At 35.1% G+C, this 14,888-nt stretch overlaps 1 protein-coding gene across 6 annotated transcripts in view; it reads right to left on the bottom strand.

Annotated features, from left to right (window-relative positions):
* The window catches only part of LOC103974028 (uncharacterized), a 35,950-nt gene extending 30,375 nt beyond the window's left edge, over window positions 1-5,575 (bottom strand). For 4 of the 6 annotated variants that reach the window (XM_009388756.3, XM_009388757.3, XM_065117680.1 and 1 more), the window contains exon 1: window positions 5,082-5,574. In XM_009388756.3, coding sequence (XP_009387031.2) covers window positions 5,082-5,504 — 423 coding nt within the window. In that variant the 5' untranslated portion in view covers window positions 5,505-5,574. Of the gene's footprint in view, window positions 1-5,081 lie in introns of all 6 variants that reach the window. The other 2 variants (XR_010488750.1, XR_010488751.1) reach the window with 1 other exon arrangement.
* Window positions 5,576-14,888: the final 9,313 nt, after the last annotated feature.

Here is a 14,888-nt window from a genome sequence, read left to right as displayed (position 1 = left end):
TCCCACTCTGATACCATCTGTCACGGACTTAACTGGTTTTGCCTAAGTCGTGCGGCACTCTTGCATGTCCGTCCGCAAAAGTTAGCCTCCCCGAAGCCTCCCATGGTCCCTTAGGACCTACGAAAGAGAAAACGGGTTAGAGAGAACGCCTCACTCGGGATCCACAAGCAAACATTCCAGGAAACACTTCATAGACGATACAAATTACAAACAAATTTTACAAGCTTTGAACAGTTGGACAACAAAGGGTCAAAATGGTCCACTACAGACCGAAAATCTCTCACAAGTGTCCACATGACACAACCTTTATTTACAAGGCTAAAGCGGCCACCAAACCCAACTAAAATGGGACTATTAAGCCTTCGGCTGTCCCTCTACATGCTAGGCAAAGAATGAATATACCAAAAGACACGGACATACATAAGCATTACATCAAACATCCTGTTTAGAAGTTTGTCCGTGACAGAATGGTACTGCCAGGTACGGGCGGTACGTACCAGTCCGACGGCATACCAGTACGCGGACCGCTCAATACCGCTACAGTATTACACTGTAGTAGTGCTACAGTAATGAAGAAAATATATAAATTTGTTCGGTACGCCCCGGTGTACCGCTCGATACACCGGTACCGTACCGTACCAAGCCAACCTCGAAACACCGATACGGTACAGTATTGCATACCTTGGTTTGTAGTACTCTTTCAAATTGAAAACCAGAAAGCAATCTATATGGATGTGCATAAATATGATAGCTGACATTTAAAGAGAGTTATCTGGCCACATTTTTGTTAGTAACCTGACATATCAGCAAGTAATTCATTCTCAATGGAATACTCTAGAAGGGTCAACTTGAAATCCTTATCTTTTTACATCACTAAAGGATGAACTTACTAGCCATAATGATATTATTTTAAGTAATGAGAGTTTAAATTAAATCAATTTTGAACTTACGGAAGTAGACAAACCATAAAAACTAAAAGTTTTAAATTAACACTAAGACTCAAAATATGAAATGTAATTAAGTAACACTATCACTAAATACATGAGATGTAATCTTAGTAATACTAAAAGAAGAATAAAGGATGTAATTAATGAATAAGAAAATTCTATAAGTAAATATTTCAGGTATCTTGGATATATTAAACAACAAGATAGAAAGATTAATATAAACATCGATCGTAGAGTAAAAGATAAAAGTTAAAGTGAAGAGGAGTGTCAAAGTTTTCAATGACATTGATTTCAAAAGGCACTCGAGTGCCCGCTTAGGCGCTCGAGCAAAGCGAGGCACAAGCGCCTTACACAGAAGCCGAACAACACGCTTTAGTGAAGCATTGCCTAGGAACTTGCTTGAACCCAAGCATCAGGCACATCGAGCGAGCGCCCGATTGAAGGTGAGCAATCGAACCAGATGGTCAACTCTGGTTTGATTGAATATTACCTAGTTGGTTTAATTGAACCAATTAAACATTACAGTAAATCCCCCCATGAGAAACCCCCGAACCTTATTTCGTCGTCGCGACTCACCTTTAGTCCGTCAAAGGCAGCTGTCGTCGATGCCTGTGCTCCCCACCTCCGCTGCTGATGCATGTGCTCCCTCTATCGTTGTTGTTACCATCGTCTATAGATTCATCTGTCATCGTCCAAAGGTTCTTCCGTCATTGCCACTCTCTCCCAACCTCACGTTCCACCGTCAGTAATTCCTTCCCCACGTTCCACTATTGGTGACTCCTATGCTCACCCTATTTAGCACTACTATTATGGCTACATCTCAGGTGTTAGAGAATTACAAACATACAAGACAGATGATAAAGAGAAAAATGAGTACAAAAGCCTCAAGTTCATCTCCTGTCATTGTTGAAGAGGAGAAAACTTATTTCAATAAAAATGGACAAGAGGAAGAGAAATATGATGATAAGTTTGAAAATGACGATGTTGCATATGATGATGATTGAATTTGATATAGAACTTCATTGTTTAGAGTCTTTTGATATTTTTGTTATTAGAAGATGGATAATGTAGCTTGGCACTTTAAATATTTTTAATTTAATATCATATTTTATTTATATAATCATATTTATCAATTATATTTTATATTTTTATATTTTTATATTTTAGAGCGTTTCGTTTCGCTCGAGCAAGTGCCTAGCGTCTCGAGCGTTTTAGGACCTTGACGCATTTTAGCACCTAGCGCTTTTAATAATATTGTTCTATGATTGTCACATTTCTTAGATTAAAAAAAATTATAAAATAATTGTTAGGCTAGTACGCTTTATGAATCCAAGTGTTGGCAATCAAGAAACAACATGTACAAAAATTTCATGTCGAGAAAATGAGAATATTAAGATGGATATGTGAAATTACCAGAAAAAATAAAATATAAAATATTCTCATTCAGGAACAATTAGATATAGCCCCAATACAAAACAAAATTATGAGGAATCATAAGGAGCCATACAGGTTTTATGGTTAGCCGAGGTGAGACAATCTATATTAGTAGTCCAAGGATATATAAAGGGAGATCTAAGAATGCTTTATCAGAAAATTATAAATAGAAACTTTGAATGCTCCTATGTGACCAAGGGGATTGCCTTGTACAAAGCTCAAGGTGTGAAAAGACCTATGTAGCCAACCCCAAATAGTTGAAGCACTACTACTTGTTATTGTTGTTGTTGTAGAATACTCTAGAATTAATATCAGATTTTCTGGGATACTGTGACAGATCAGATCAGCTAAAAAAAGGAATAGATCTCTAGAAGTGATTCGATGATCTATGACAAAGCAATAGATCTCTTTATTCTTGATAGTTTCTTTTCTTTTGTTTCTCAAGCTATGTATATAGAGGCAAAGTTCAGTTGTTTGTTTGCTATGTAAAGATGTTTGAGTTGACAAAAGCAATTAGTATCTTTAAGGTCATGTGATCTAACTGTTCCTCCTATTATCTGACTGTTGCATCCCTACCATAACTTCCACCTCCCCCACGCTTCACCCCCTCTGTCCTATAAGTTCTTTCTGGACATAATCATAGATGCTCCTGATAGGAGGGTTTATAATTTATATTACAATAAGTAGCAATCATGCCAAACAAACTTAATTAGGTACACCAGATAAACATCATGACCCAGCCCTAGTCAACTGGTCCTGACAAGCTATTTCATTTACATAGCAAGACTTAATTCAGTGTTAAGTTCTTGATATTTTTTCGACAAGAAGCAAACTTCCAGCTGACAGAGCTAGAACCATGTTATGGAGTCTGTTCTGTCTTGTTATTCATTTTATTCCAAAAAGAAAAAAAATGCACTTTCTTATGGAAAGTGTCCGCCACTTCACTCCTGTGGGTTCATATTTTTGCTCTACACTGACCATTGTGTTTGTCTTAAATATATAAACAAACATATATGTGTGCACATATATATTCTCATTTTCATAAAGCTCCTCCAAAATATCGCAACCATAGGCCTAAAGGTATGAACAGCATGACATTCATTCAGGCCTATAGTGCTGAATAACCAAGGACATCTCATATTTTTCTTGTATATTCTTCCTTGAGATAAAATGGATGCTTTGCATAGCACAAGCACAATTTCTACTAAGCATCAGAATACACATGCTACCTCAACACAGAGACAACAATTATTAAAGTCATGTACAAAATTTTCAAATCAGGGAAGACTAAAAAAGAATGAGATTAGATGACAAGTAGAAAACCATCAAGTTATAAATATGTATAAATACTAGAACCTTAGTTTCGGCTTCCTCCTGTAGATTAATGATATGCATGTTTATTGTTGAAGTTAATTCATGAGTGAATGATCCACTCATGATATTACTCCTTTCTGTGGATTTATCAGTTCCATTCATTTCACTTGTAAGCCGAAATGTGTAATGCAAGAAAAAATAAAATGTCTTATTAAATATTCAAAACTCATTAACATTCTAATTACCACATGTATATCCATTTGTTTCGCCCGGAAGCCTAAATATGCAATGCAAGAAACAATTAAATGTATCAATAAATCTTTAGAACTCATCAATATTCTAAATTACCAAATGCTCAAACATGGTTGCTATGACTATAATAGATACTTGCTGTAATGCAAGCAACAAAGAAATGCTGCTTGCAAGCTCCTGTAAATTCTAAAGGAAACATATAACAGAAAACAAAAATGCTGTGTATCACGCAAACAGCATCCACACTCGTACAAGTAAATCCACAGGTTGGCTCCAGAAAACATGAAAAATGATTTTCCATTAGTCTTTTCTTCCAGGTAAATCCTTCAACAAGATGCAGAGACACCAACAGTTCACTTATTATGTCAATAAAATGGGATGGACCACTCAAAACGGGTCAGTCTGCATATCGGTCCACGCCCGGACTGGTCCGTACTGCCATTTCATACCATTTAGGATGGCACGGCCATCATTGGAATTAATTACAGTCTTTTACAAACTTTGCAACATATAAATTAAAATTTTGAAGAACCTATAAGTTTGAAAGATATCGACCCATTGATTCTAGTCCGAAAGGTGGAGGTATGCTTATTTGAGATGTGAACTTCAAATTCTAATTGTATGTTGCCCAAATATGTAACTCTCGAAGCCTAAATTCCATTCTAACTTCTCCATTTTGTTAATTCACTTTATAAACAATATCAAGCGTATCAGTTTAGAGACTAGAAGTCTTTCCTTGCAGAAAAATGAAGAAACTAGTCATTTGTATACATATAAATTTTCTGTGGATTTTACATTTGAATGTGTACGACCTAAAGTCAAATCCTAAAAACGACCTAGTAATAGGATTTCTTGGGCATCTCAGTTACATCGGGTGATAAATAACCCAACTAAGAAGGAACAAATAGGAGATGAACAAATACAGGAACAAGGTACTGTGATGTGCATGACCGAGTATTGAACTACACAGAAAAGGGGCGTCGCAAGCACTATGTGAATTAATAGAACAGCCCAAATGATTTCTTTGATAATCAGTAAGACTTACGCTCTCCCAATCTATCATAAGATCAAACAAATTCTTCGGAATTCAAACACCAACGAGAACAACAAGTAAAAGGAGGATTGAATACACACCTCCCTCCCGTTACGCAGGGTGTACCTATCGTACCCGTCCTCCTCCTCATCAATCTTTCTCTTGCTCCTGACGGGAACCTTTCGAACCAAATCCGACCCTTCCTTGCTCGTCTCCGCCACGACGCCGTTGGCAACGACCCCATCGGCGGCTTCTTCCAGTTCTTCTTGATCTGATGCTGGAGCTCTCTGGCGATCATCAGTCTCCACCTCGCTGGATTCCTTGAGGACTCCGATTAGGCGGACTCGGCTCATCCATGGGGTCGATAAGAACTTTACGGGAGGAACGTGGTATCGGAAATGGTGGCCGAAGCCACAGTGGTGGAAGGAAGGGTAGGTTTGGCAGTGAAGCGGTCGGGAAAAAGATGAGGCCGCGGTGGTGGAGGTGACCCGGTGAGGGGTGGTGGAGAAGAAGCAGACGCTCATAGCAGAAGCTCTTCTCCGACGCGGTGTGTGTGGGCGTGGGTGTGGGTGTGGATGTGTGCACAAACGATAAGACCGATGACGAAGATATATACAAAAAACATAATGTTCTGCATCATAAATATCCCTTTTATACTCCTTTCTTTGACATCTATATAAAGAATTAAAGTAAATACTATGATACTTAAGAATATATATATATATATATATATATAATGCTTAATATACCCTTTATATATTCTAAAGAGTATTAATATCAATTACAGTTTGCGTTAATTGTTAAGAAATAGTAAGCCCGCAAATAGTTTTAGATTTGCAGGCATACATATGTTATAATTTTTAATTTATAAAAATGAATATGAAAATATTTGCTCCACATATATGTCTATCTGATTTTTCACAAGGATTAATAAAATGAATGAATGAATGAATATTGTTGCTACTTTTGTATTTAACAAATTCTTCCACTTTATTTTTTTCTCCAAAATATTCCTATAAATATAACATACTCTATATAAATATGTCAAATTTGGCTATCGATTTGATTTTTCAAAATTCATCCCTTCTTTTCACAATCTTATCGTCTCAAGCAACCATCAGTATAATTTGGAATCTCGACCGTTACCCCTTGATAGGAGTCGAGCATAAAAACGTCGAGTTAGTGAAATAGTAATTCAAGTAATTTTGATTTAGAATACTTTATGGGAAACTTAGTCTCACAAGATTTCTTGCTCAAGTTTATATGAGCTTGAAGGTACATCAGCATCTCGAAGAGTTAAAGAAGTTCCATATCCAAAGAGTTAATCGATCCCTTGAACCTATATAGCTAGGAGATATACTCCAAATAATATTTTAGTTGGGTGATATTTTCGGTATTATTTATATTGACGTGATAGGTTATACCAACTGTTGATCTTTGTTGACTAATTAGGATCTATGTATTGAGCCCTGATTGCTGAAGAGTATTCACCATATTAAAAGTTTGGGTCAGTTTAGTACTTGTGTTTTTCTTGTTATTGATACTTAATAGTTCTGTTATATTAAGTGTATAACTTATCAAAATATGTCATCTACGTAGATGCGTCAGTGATCATGACATTGGCAATTACAGAAGATATCTGGACATTATTAGTAAATACCTCATAAATTTGTTTTGTTTTACTAGATTTTGAAATTTTTTGGTGCAGAAAGAAATTATGTGAGGATATTACAATAGCTGCAAGAAATAAAATAAATTACAAATTAAAAAGATTTATTAAAGACAAATAACTAAATAACATTAATAAAGCTTTGCCAATGCACTAATATACTTTAATATCTTACCTGTTGAGATCAATAAATATTGAACAACACGTAATTTTTAATAATAAACTTTAACTATAATGTTTATTTTTTAATAAAAATATTATCTACAGATTTTTAATAATTAAATAATAATTTTAACATGAGAAAACAATAAATTTAAGGGATCCAAATATTCTTGGGCGATTGTCCTTGTAAAAATATTTTTTTGGGGTTTTTCTTGCGTAGTATCCCTTTTCAAAATTTTTAGACCACCAGCTCGTATTTCTAAAATTTTAAAAATACCTTCCGAAAGCTATTCATAATGTTTTCTCATCCAAATTCAAAAAAATTTCACATCAACTGTTTACAATATTTTATGGGTTATTTTTATTCATAAAATACTATATAATATATTTATTTTACATCATATGGTGTCTTTGATTTAAAAACACTATATAGTATTTTAAAATAAAATACTATATAGTATTTTAAAATATTATATAATATTTTAAATACTATAATGTGTTTTTAAAATACTATATAGGTTTTTACGGATAAAGATTAACCCACAAAATGTTGGGAAATCATGGGTCCACATCGCAAAAAACAAAATCAAAATCAGATTTTTTTTTAAGTTAAGTATTTGATCGTTGTGTGACAATTAATACATAAGAAAATTACAAAATCGAAAAACCACACATATCATATTAGTAATGTTACTTCGGGAGATCATATATTCTCGAAATTTCCAAATCTGATGGAGTGGATGAAGGAGAACTCACGTACTCCTCTCTAGCGGTGATCCACATAGCGAACGTAGTGACTGTTGGGAAATCTTTGGGGGCGACATCACATGCGCAGCGGAAGAACAAGAAAACAAAATCTCCGATTCCCAAAGAGATGTTCGTCGTCGTGCGAAGATTGGTACGCAAAAATCCGCGAAACATGAAACTGCGTATAAAGTATATTGTGTTATCTAGGGAGATCGTATATCCCTGTTTCCTTACAGATCCTTAGGAGAGGGTGAAGGAGGTCAAGCGTCCTCCTCTCTAGCGGTGATCCACACAGCAGGGTTGCGACGACGCTCCTCAAAACTCCAGGCCTATTCTGAGGTGGAGAGGGAGAGGAGAATAGGAAAGGCAAGCAAGAGCTCTCTAGCCTATGGGGCTTTGAATCCCTCCTATTTATAGAGGTCCCCTGTCAAACCCTAATGGGTCCTCCCCTATTGGGTATTGGATCTGCATCCAATAAGACAAGGGCTCCGTCGGATATCTCATATCTAAACCTCTACTCATCGCAATGCCTACCATATGTGTGTGACCCTCTAGGCCCAATATCGAGCTGGCCGTGAGTCATACCTGTCAGAACTCCTTTTAACTCAGTGAATTAATATCTCTGTAATAATTCACTCGACTCATCGACTACGGACGTACTAAGCCACTACGCCATAGTCCCCAAACGATACAGGGGAATCCAATCCATTGGACCTATCTGTCCTCAATTACTGTATACCTATAGTCCCTCATCCATTTAATATCCCAGAGACCGTATATCGAGTATGGTGTTGTCAGACCCATACAGTTTCTACTCGAGTCTCGCTCTAATCGGATTCTCCCGGAGAACTCTTTCTCTCTCAACCCAAATAACCCTGGCCAGGGATTTGTCTGAGTAAGAACACATGGGATATTCCTCTCATGACGCCGAGAGTGGATGATCCTCTATCAACATTCAATAGCCCTCGTAAGGTCGACTACCACTTCCAATGACCAGTTGTACTAGATCTGGGACAGCCAAACCTATAAGTCTGGTATCAAAGAGTGGAGCACTCATACAGGACATCCTTGGTGTCTCAAGTCTAAGGACCAGATACACCACTAGGACTACGGAATCGTTGTCTGACAATAAGGCATCATCAACTATCCAGCATTCCGTAAGCGGATCAATCAGTGAACTCATTCTCCAATGAGCACCTGTACTGTATCCCTAGTGTCCCTACACAAGCAGATATGAGACCAGCTGCATCCATCATATGGACGGGTATACAGCACACCAGTCTGTCCGGTTATCACGATATCCCTCTCGAGTAACATATGACCGAGATTATTTAGGATATGTGTTTAAAGGTGAATCGATCTCACTATCGTGATCTCATCACGATCTGATTCCCATTGCACAAATCCAATGACATCACAATATATGTATGCATTTATGTAATAGTTATAAAGTGATATACGTCAAAATATAATAAGCAAAAAGATTATGTATCAAGTCACACGTGTCATCACTCATGTGATTGGCTTGCTGGGCACCTATGACTAGCAATGACGACGCTCCTCATATCTCTGTGAGATCTCTCTCTTCACACGCACTGTAAAGCTATCCAAAGCCAAGAAGGAGGAGAGGAGGTTGAGAAGAATAAGAAGGGTGACCACTAAAAGTTCTAACCTATGAACCATAAGGTTTCTCTTATTTATAGAGGTGCTAGCAACTTAACTCTTAATGGATCATATCCATATTGGATCTCTATCTAATTATCCAATTGGATCTTATCCATAGGATCCAAACTATGGTTGCGTGAATATCTCATATTTGCACCTCTAATCGTCACAACATCCACCATATGTGTATAACCCTATAGGCCCGATACCGAGCTGGCCGTGAGTTGATTCTATCATAACTCCTTTTGATATAATGAATTATTATCTCCAAAATAATTTACTTGACTCATCGACTATGGACGTACTAGGCCACTACGTCATAGTCTTCAAATGGTACAGTGAGATCTAATCCATCAGACCTATCTATCTATAGTTACCATGTATCTATAGTCCCTCATCCATCTAATATCCCAAAGACTGTATATTGGGCATAGTAATATCAGGCTCATACAGAATCCTATCTGAGTTTCACTCTAATTGAATTCTCTTAGAGAACTTCTTCTCTCTCAATCCGAATGACCTTGGCTATGGATTTTGTCTGAGCGAGCACATATGGAATGTTCCTCTCGCGATATCGAGAGTGAATAATCCTCTGTTGACACTAAATTGCCTTTGTAAGGTTGGTTGTCATTCCCGAGAACTGGTTGAACCATATCTGAAACTTTCAAACATGTAAGTCCGACATTAAAGAATGGACCAAACATATAACTAAGACTATAGAATCGTTGTCTAACATCAAGTATCATTAATCATCCAATATTTCATAAGCGGATCAATCAGTGAACTCATTCTCTAATGAGCACATGCACTATATCTTTAGTATCCCTACACGAGCGACTATAAGACTAATCGCCTCCATCATATAGATAAGTATACAGCGCATCGATCTAGCTGGTTATTTCAATGTCCTTCTCGAGTAACCTATGATTGGGATAATTTAGGATATGTATTTAAAGGTGAATTAGTCTCATTATTATGATCTTATCACGATCTAATTCTCATTGCATAGATCAAAGGATATCATAATATACATCTATTGAATCTTGGATTTTGATGATGAAACCAATTGAGAGTGTTTATAATTTAATCTGTATTTTAAGTAACACAAAAAGCTTCGATCAGAGAGAGACAATTAAAGCAGGAAAAATCATATTGTGCTAGAGAAAAACATGTTAGAAGATTGGGCGTCGAGCCGAAGGATCAGTCAACATATCGACAGAAGGCTTCGGGCCATGAGTTCAAGCATCGGGCCAATAAGAGCAAAAATTATGCCAAGGAAATCAAAGTTGTAGAGGTCAGCTGGCCAATTGAGCAATAGGCCGCAAGAGAGAATGATGCATCGAAGAATTGGACAAAGTGTTGATAAACCAATGACATGCTGGACAATAGTTGATTCAAGCTTTGTAATAATTATCTAGATCGAAGTAGGTTTTAAGTGTACAGGATTAACTATGATAGCGATCAAGGCATAAAGCAAAATGAAGTCCCGGAGTTAAGAATGAGATTTCATTAGGAGTTCGAGAGTTCGTCAGATGTCTGGACGTTCATCGAAAGTTCTATCGGAATTGACTGAGAAGTCCAGGAGCTTGCCAAAGAAGCTCATTGGAACTCACCAAGAAGATCGTTATGAAATCCAGGAGCTTGTCGGAAGTCCACCGGAACATTACCAAGAGATCGTCAGAAGTTCGCCGGAAGATCGCCAAAAGCTCGCTAAAAGAAACATAGACTTATGGACTTATTTAGCTTAGTAAATATCTTAAAATTTATAATTATTACATAATTAGGTTGGAATTGGGCCAACTTAATTAGGGGTCAATTGAGCCCAAGTTTGGGTTGTGTTGGGCCAAGTGAAAGGCCCAAACAGTGACCCGACAGGTGGCACCATCATGGCATAATCTCCGAGATTGTGTCAGGCGGTGGTACCACCCAGTGGCAGTGTCAGGCGGTGGTACCACCAGTCTGGGTAGTGGTACCACCCAGACAGTCTTCTAGGTAGTGGTACCGCCAGATTGGGCGATGGTACAGCCTAGTGTTAGTGCTGTAGACGATGGTACCATCAGGACCCGAAAAACCCAGGATGAGACTCTTTTAGGCTCCAAGTTTGAATCCACTTGAGGCCTATAAATATCTCTCATCCCCGGTTAACAAACACAAGAATTAAGAGCAAAAAAGTAGAAAAATGATGTTGTAATCTTATGAGAACTTCTCTCAAAAGCTCTAAGTGTTAGTGTAGTTTAAGAGAGGAGTAAATAGGGGTATAAAGGCTCTCTCCTAAGCCTGCAAAAGGAGAATAGAGTTGTAAATAGGTGGTTGGTCTTTGCCTATTGAAGGAAGACCATTAGTGGATGCTGGTGGCCTCAACGGAAGAAGAATCGGTGGAGTGGATGTAGGTCACGACGATCGAACCACTATAAAATAGTTTACATTTCTATTTTGCTATTTATATTTATTGCAAACCACTTTACTTCCTCGTTACTTTTGTTGCACACCCTTTCGAATATATTTTAAGTTAACATCTTTCTGAAATCGGTTTCAACAAACGAAAGATTTTTGAACCGATGATGTTTTTATCCACTACACTAATTCACCCCTCCCCCCCTAGTACCGACTCGTTCCTAAAAGTTAGTATTAGAGCCTCGTTATTTCTTATTTAGTTTAACACCCAAGAGAAATGACTCTTTTCGACTTTAAAGAGGGTCACTCTCACATTCATCCTCCCATGTTTAATAGGATAGACTATACTTACTGAAAAACTCGGATAAGAGTTTTCTTGCTTTCGTTGAATCTCGATTTATGGAATATTATCGAAAATGAATTTCAAAAGTCTTCTCTTCCAATGAACGATAGGAATGATTTGGAGAAGAAAACTTTTTCTTTGAATGCTAGAGCTATGAACGCTCTATTTTGCGCCTTAGACAAAAATTAATTCAATCGAGTTTCTACTTACGAAATGGCTTTCGATATTTAGCACACTCTTGAAATCACACACGAAGGCACAAGTAGGGTTAAAGATTCTAAAGTTAATATTTTGATGCATGATTTTAAGTTGTTTCGAATAGAACCAAGCGAGACTATTGGAGACATGTACACCCATTTTATGGATGTTGTTAATAGTCTAAAAGCTCTTGGTAAATATTTTTTAAACCTTAAACTTATGAACAAAATTTTATGATCTCTTTCTAAAAATTGAGATTCAAAAGTAACAGTAATACAAGAGGCTAAAGACCTAAACAACCTTGCTCTTGAAAAATTTATCAGGTCTTTAATGACCTATGAAATGAGTATTATGACACATGTTGAACATGATAAACTTGAGAACAATCTTCCAAAGAACAAAAAGGATTTTGCAATTAGAACAAAAGAATACCACTCACTCGAGCGAAAGCTCAAGTGATGATAAACTTGAACTTCTCACAATAAAGCTTAAAATGTTCTTAAAACAAGAATCAACGAACAAAAATCAACATAAAAATAAGAAACTACAAAAGAAGAAGAAAACATTTAGGGTGGCTTGGGATGAAACGAGCTTATCCGAAGACGAGTAGCAAACCAACGAGGGCAAGGTGGCGAACTATGCTTTGACGGCTTTCGTCAACAAGGTAAGCGACTCAATCGAATATCTTTTTCCTTACTATGAAATTATTTAGTACTTTTAATGATTAGTTTTAAATATATATATATATATATATATATATATATATCATGATAATTGCATGTTTTATGATAAAGGAACAAAATGTTAAAATTAAATACTTTATGTTTAATGAAATCATATTTGATAATTTAATGATTTAATTATGCACGATGATTTTCTATTGCTTTTCTATTTTAAACATGATGGATGGTTTAACATATTAAAAACTTAAACATACTTATATGAAATCAATCACATAAAATGAAACACATAAAAAAAAAATGTTATCATTGGAATTAAAATGATAAATCAAATATCTTGTTTGAAGAAGCCTTATGTTTAATATATTATACTTTTTTGGACTTTATGGTTTTTATGATGAAATTTATTTTTCAATCCTAAATATTGATGCATGTTTTTATTTAGTATAAAAAGACAAAGGTATGCTTGTATGAAACAAACAACTTCAAATGAAACACATAAAAAAGGAATACATTTTCCATCTCTATCTTATTGATTTTTCGATAAAAGATTAATGAATCCATATATATTATGCTTTTGTGAATCTCGTGGACTATGAAACTGATTTGATGACTTTGAATGAGTTTTATCGAAATCATAATTTCTCAAGACTTATAACATGAAATATTTTATGAATCAAGATCTCATTTTTTATGTTTCTCTTTGTCATTTACTAAAGAGAAAAATAATCTAATTCATAATTTTGATTTCTTGATATTTGATACTTGAGATTTTTTTGTAAATCAAGATCTTGTATTTGATATCCTTTGCTCCTTCATGTCATTTACTAAAGAGGAGAATTTTGTAGATGAATCATGAATTTTTTGAAATTATAACTTTTTTAATTGAGACATTATGCATTAATCAAGTTCTTGTGTGAATCTATTTACGTTGCTTTCATTGAATTTTTTGAAAAGCGATTTTGATGATTTAAATTTGAATTTTTCAATCGAATCATTAACTTTCTTTTGATTTCTCTACTTGAGCTATTTTATATGAGAATTAAAATATTTTCTATCTTTGATGATTTCTTCTTACCAATTACTAAAGAAGAGACTTATGCAAATAAACTATGACCTTGATAATAGTTTGAAATTATGCATGTTATATGTTGAAGACTTGAAACCATGTTTTGGTATCATGCATACCCAAATAATGTTGATTTGATAAATTGAAAATGAATGATGATTTTTCTTTTGATTATAACTTATGATTTTTTTTTGAATCATCATCTTAATTTCTTGATATTTGATACATAAGATTTTTCTATGAATAAAGATCTTGTTTTTGAACTCTCATGTTTCTTTTTGTTATTTACTAAAAGGGAGATTTACCAAGATAAATAATGTCATTTAGTATCATGGCTTAATCCTTAGTGATCTTTGATATTTTATCTTTTATGATATGATTTTTATGTTTAATTCCTTGAATTCATGAAGTGTATCTCATCACTAAATTTTTCTTGATATCTTATATATGATGACTTGAATATTTATACTTTTATGATATTCTCCTCTTTTTACATATAACAAAGGGGAGAAAATAAATAATGAATGTTTGGTACAAACAATCATGAAGTGATAAATGTTTAAAAATATTGATTTAATGAAATATCATGAATACTTGAGTATCATGTATGATATATCTATAGTGATGATTGATTTATTTTTGGTATCATGCATGAAGTAAGAATGAAATGTAAGGTTTTAAAATTATATATAATTTAATTTAAAATTATAATAATATACAACTATATTGAAAAAGGATTGATACTTTAACTTTGTCATGATTTGAAAATTAATATAAAGAGAAAAGAATTACAACATTGTATTCTTTCCTTCATTTTGACAATAACAAAGAGGGAGAAAAATTACTAGCTCAAAAAACAAAATTTGGGAACTTGCACATTGTAAAAGAAGTAAAAATTTGCTAGCTTATAAATTACAAGGAGAAAAACTTATAAGGAAGCAAATAAATTACAAGGAGAAAAACTTATAAGGAAGCAAAATT

This window comes from Musa acuminata, chromosome BXJ2-7, assembly GCF_036884655.1.
Source record: "Musa acuminata AAA Group cultivar baxijiao chromosome BXJ2-7, Cavendish_Baxijiao_AAA, whole genome shotgun sequence".
Lineage (NCBI taxonomy): Eukaryota > Viridiplantae > Streptophyta > Magnoliopsida > Zingiberales > Musaceae > Musa > Musa acuminata.
Note: the sequence above shows the minus strand (reverse complement) of the source record. Positions and strands in the feature narration are given on the sequence as shown.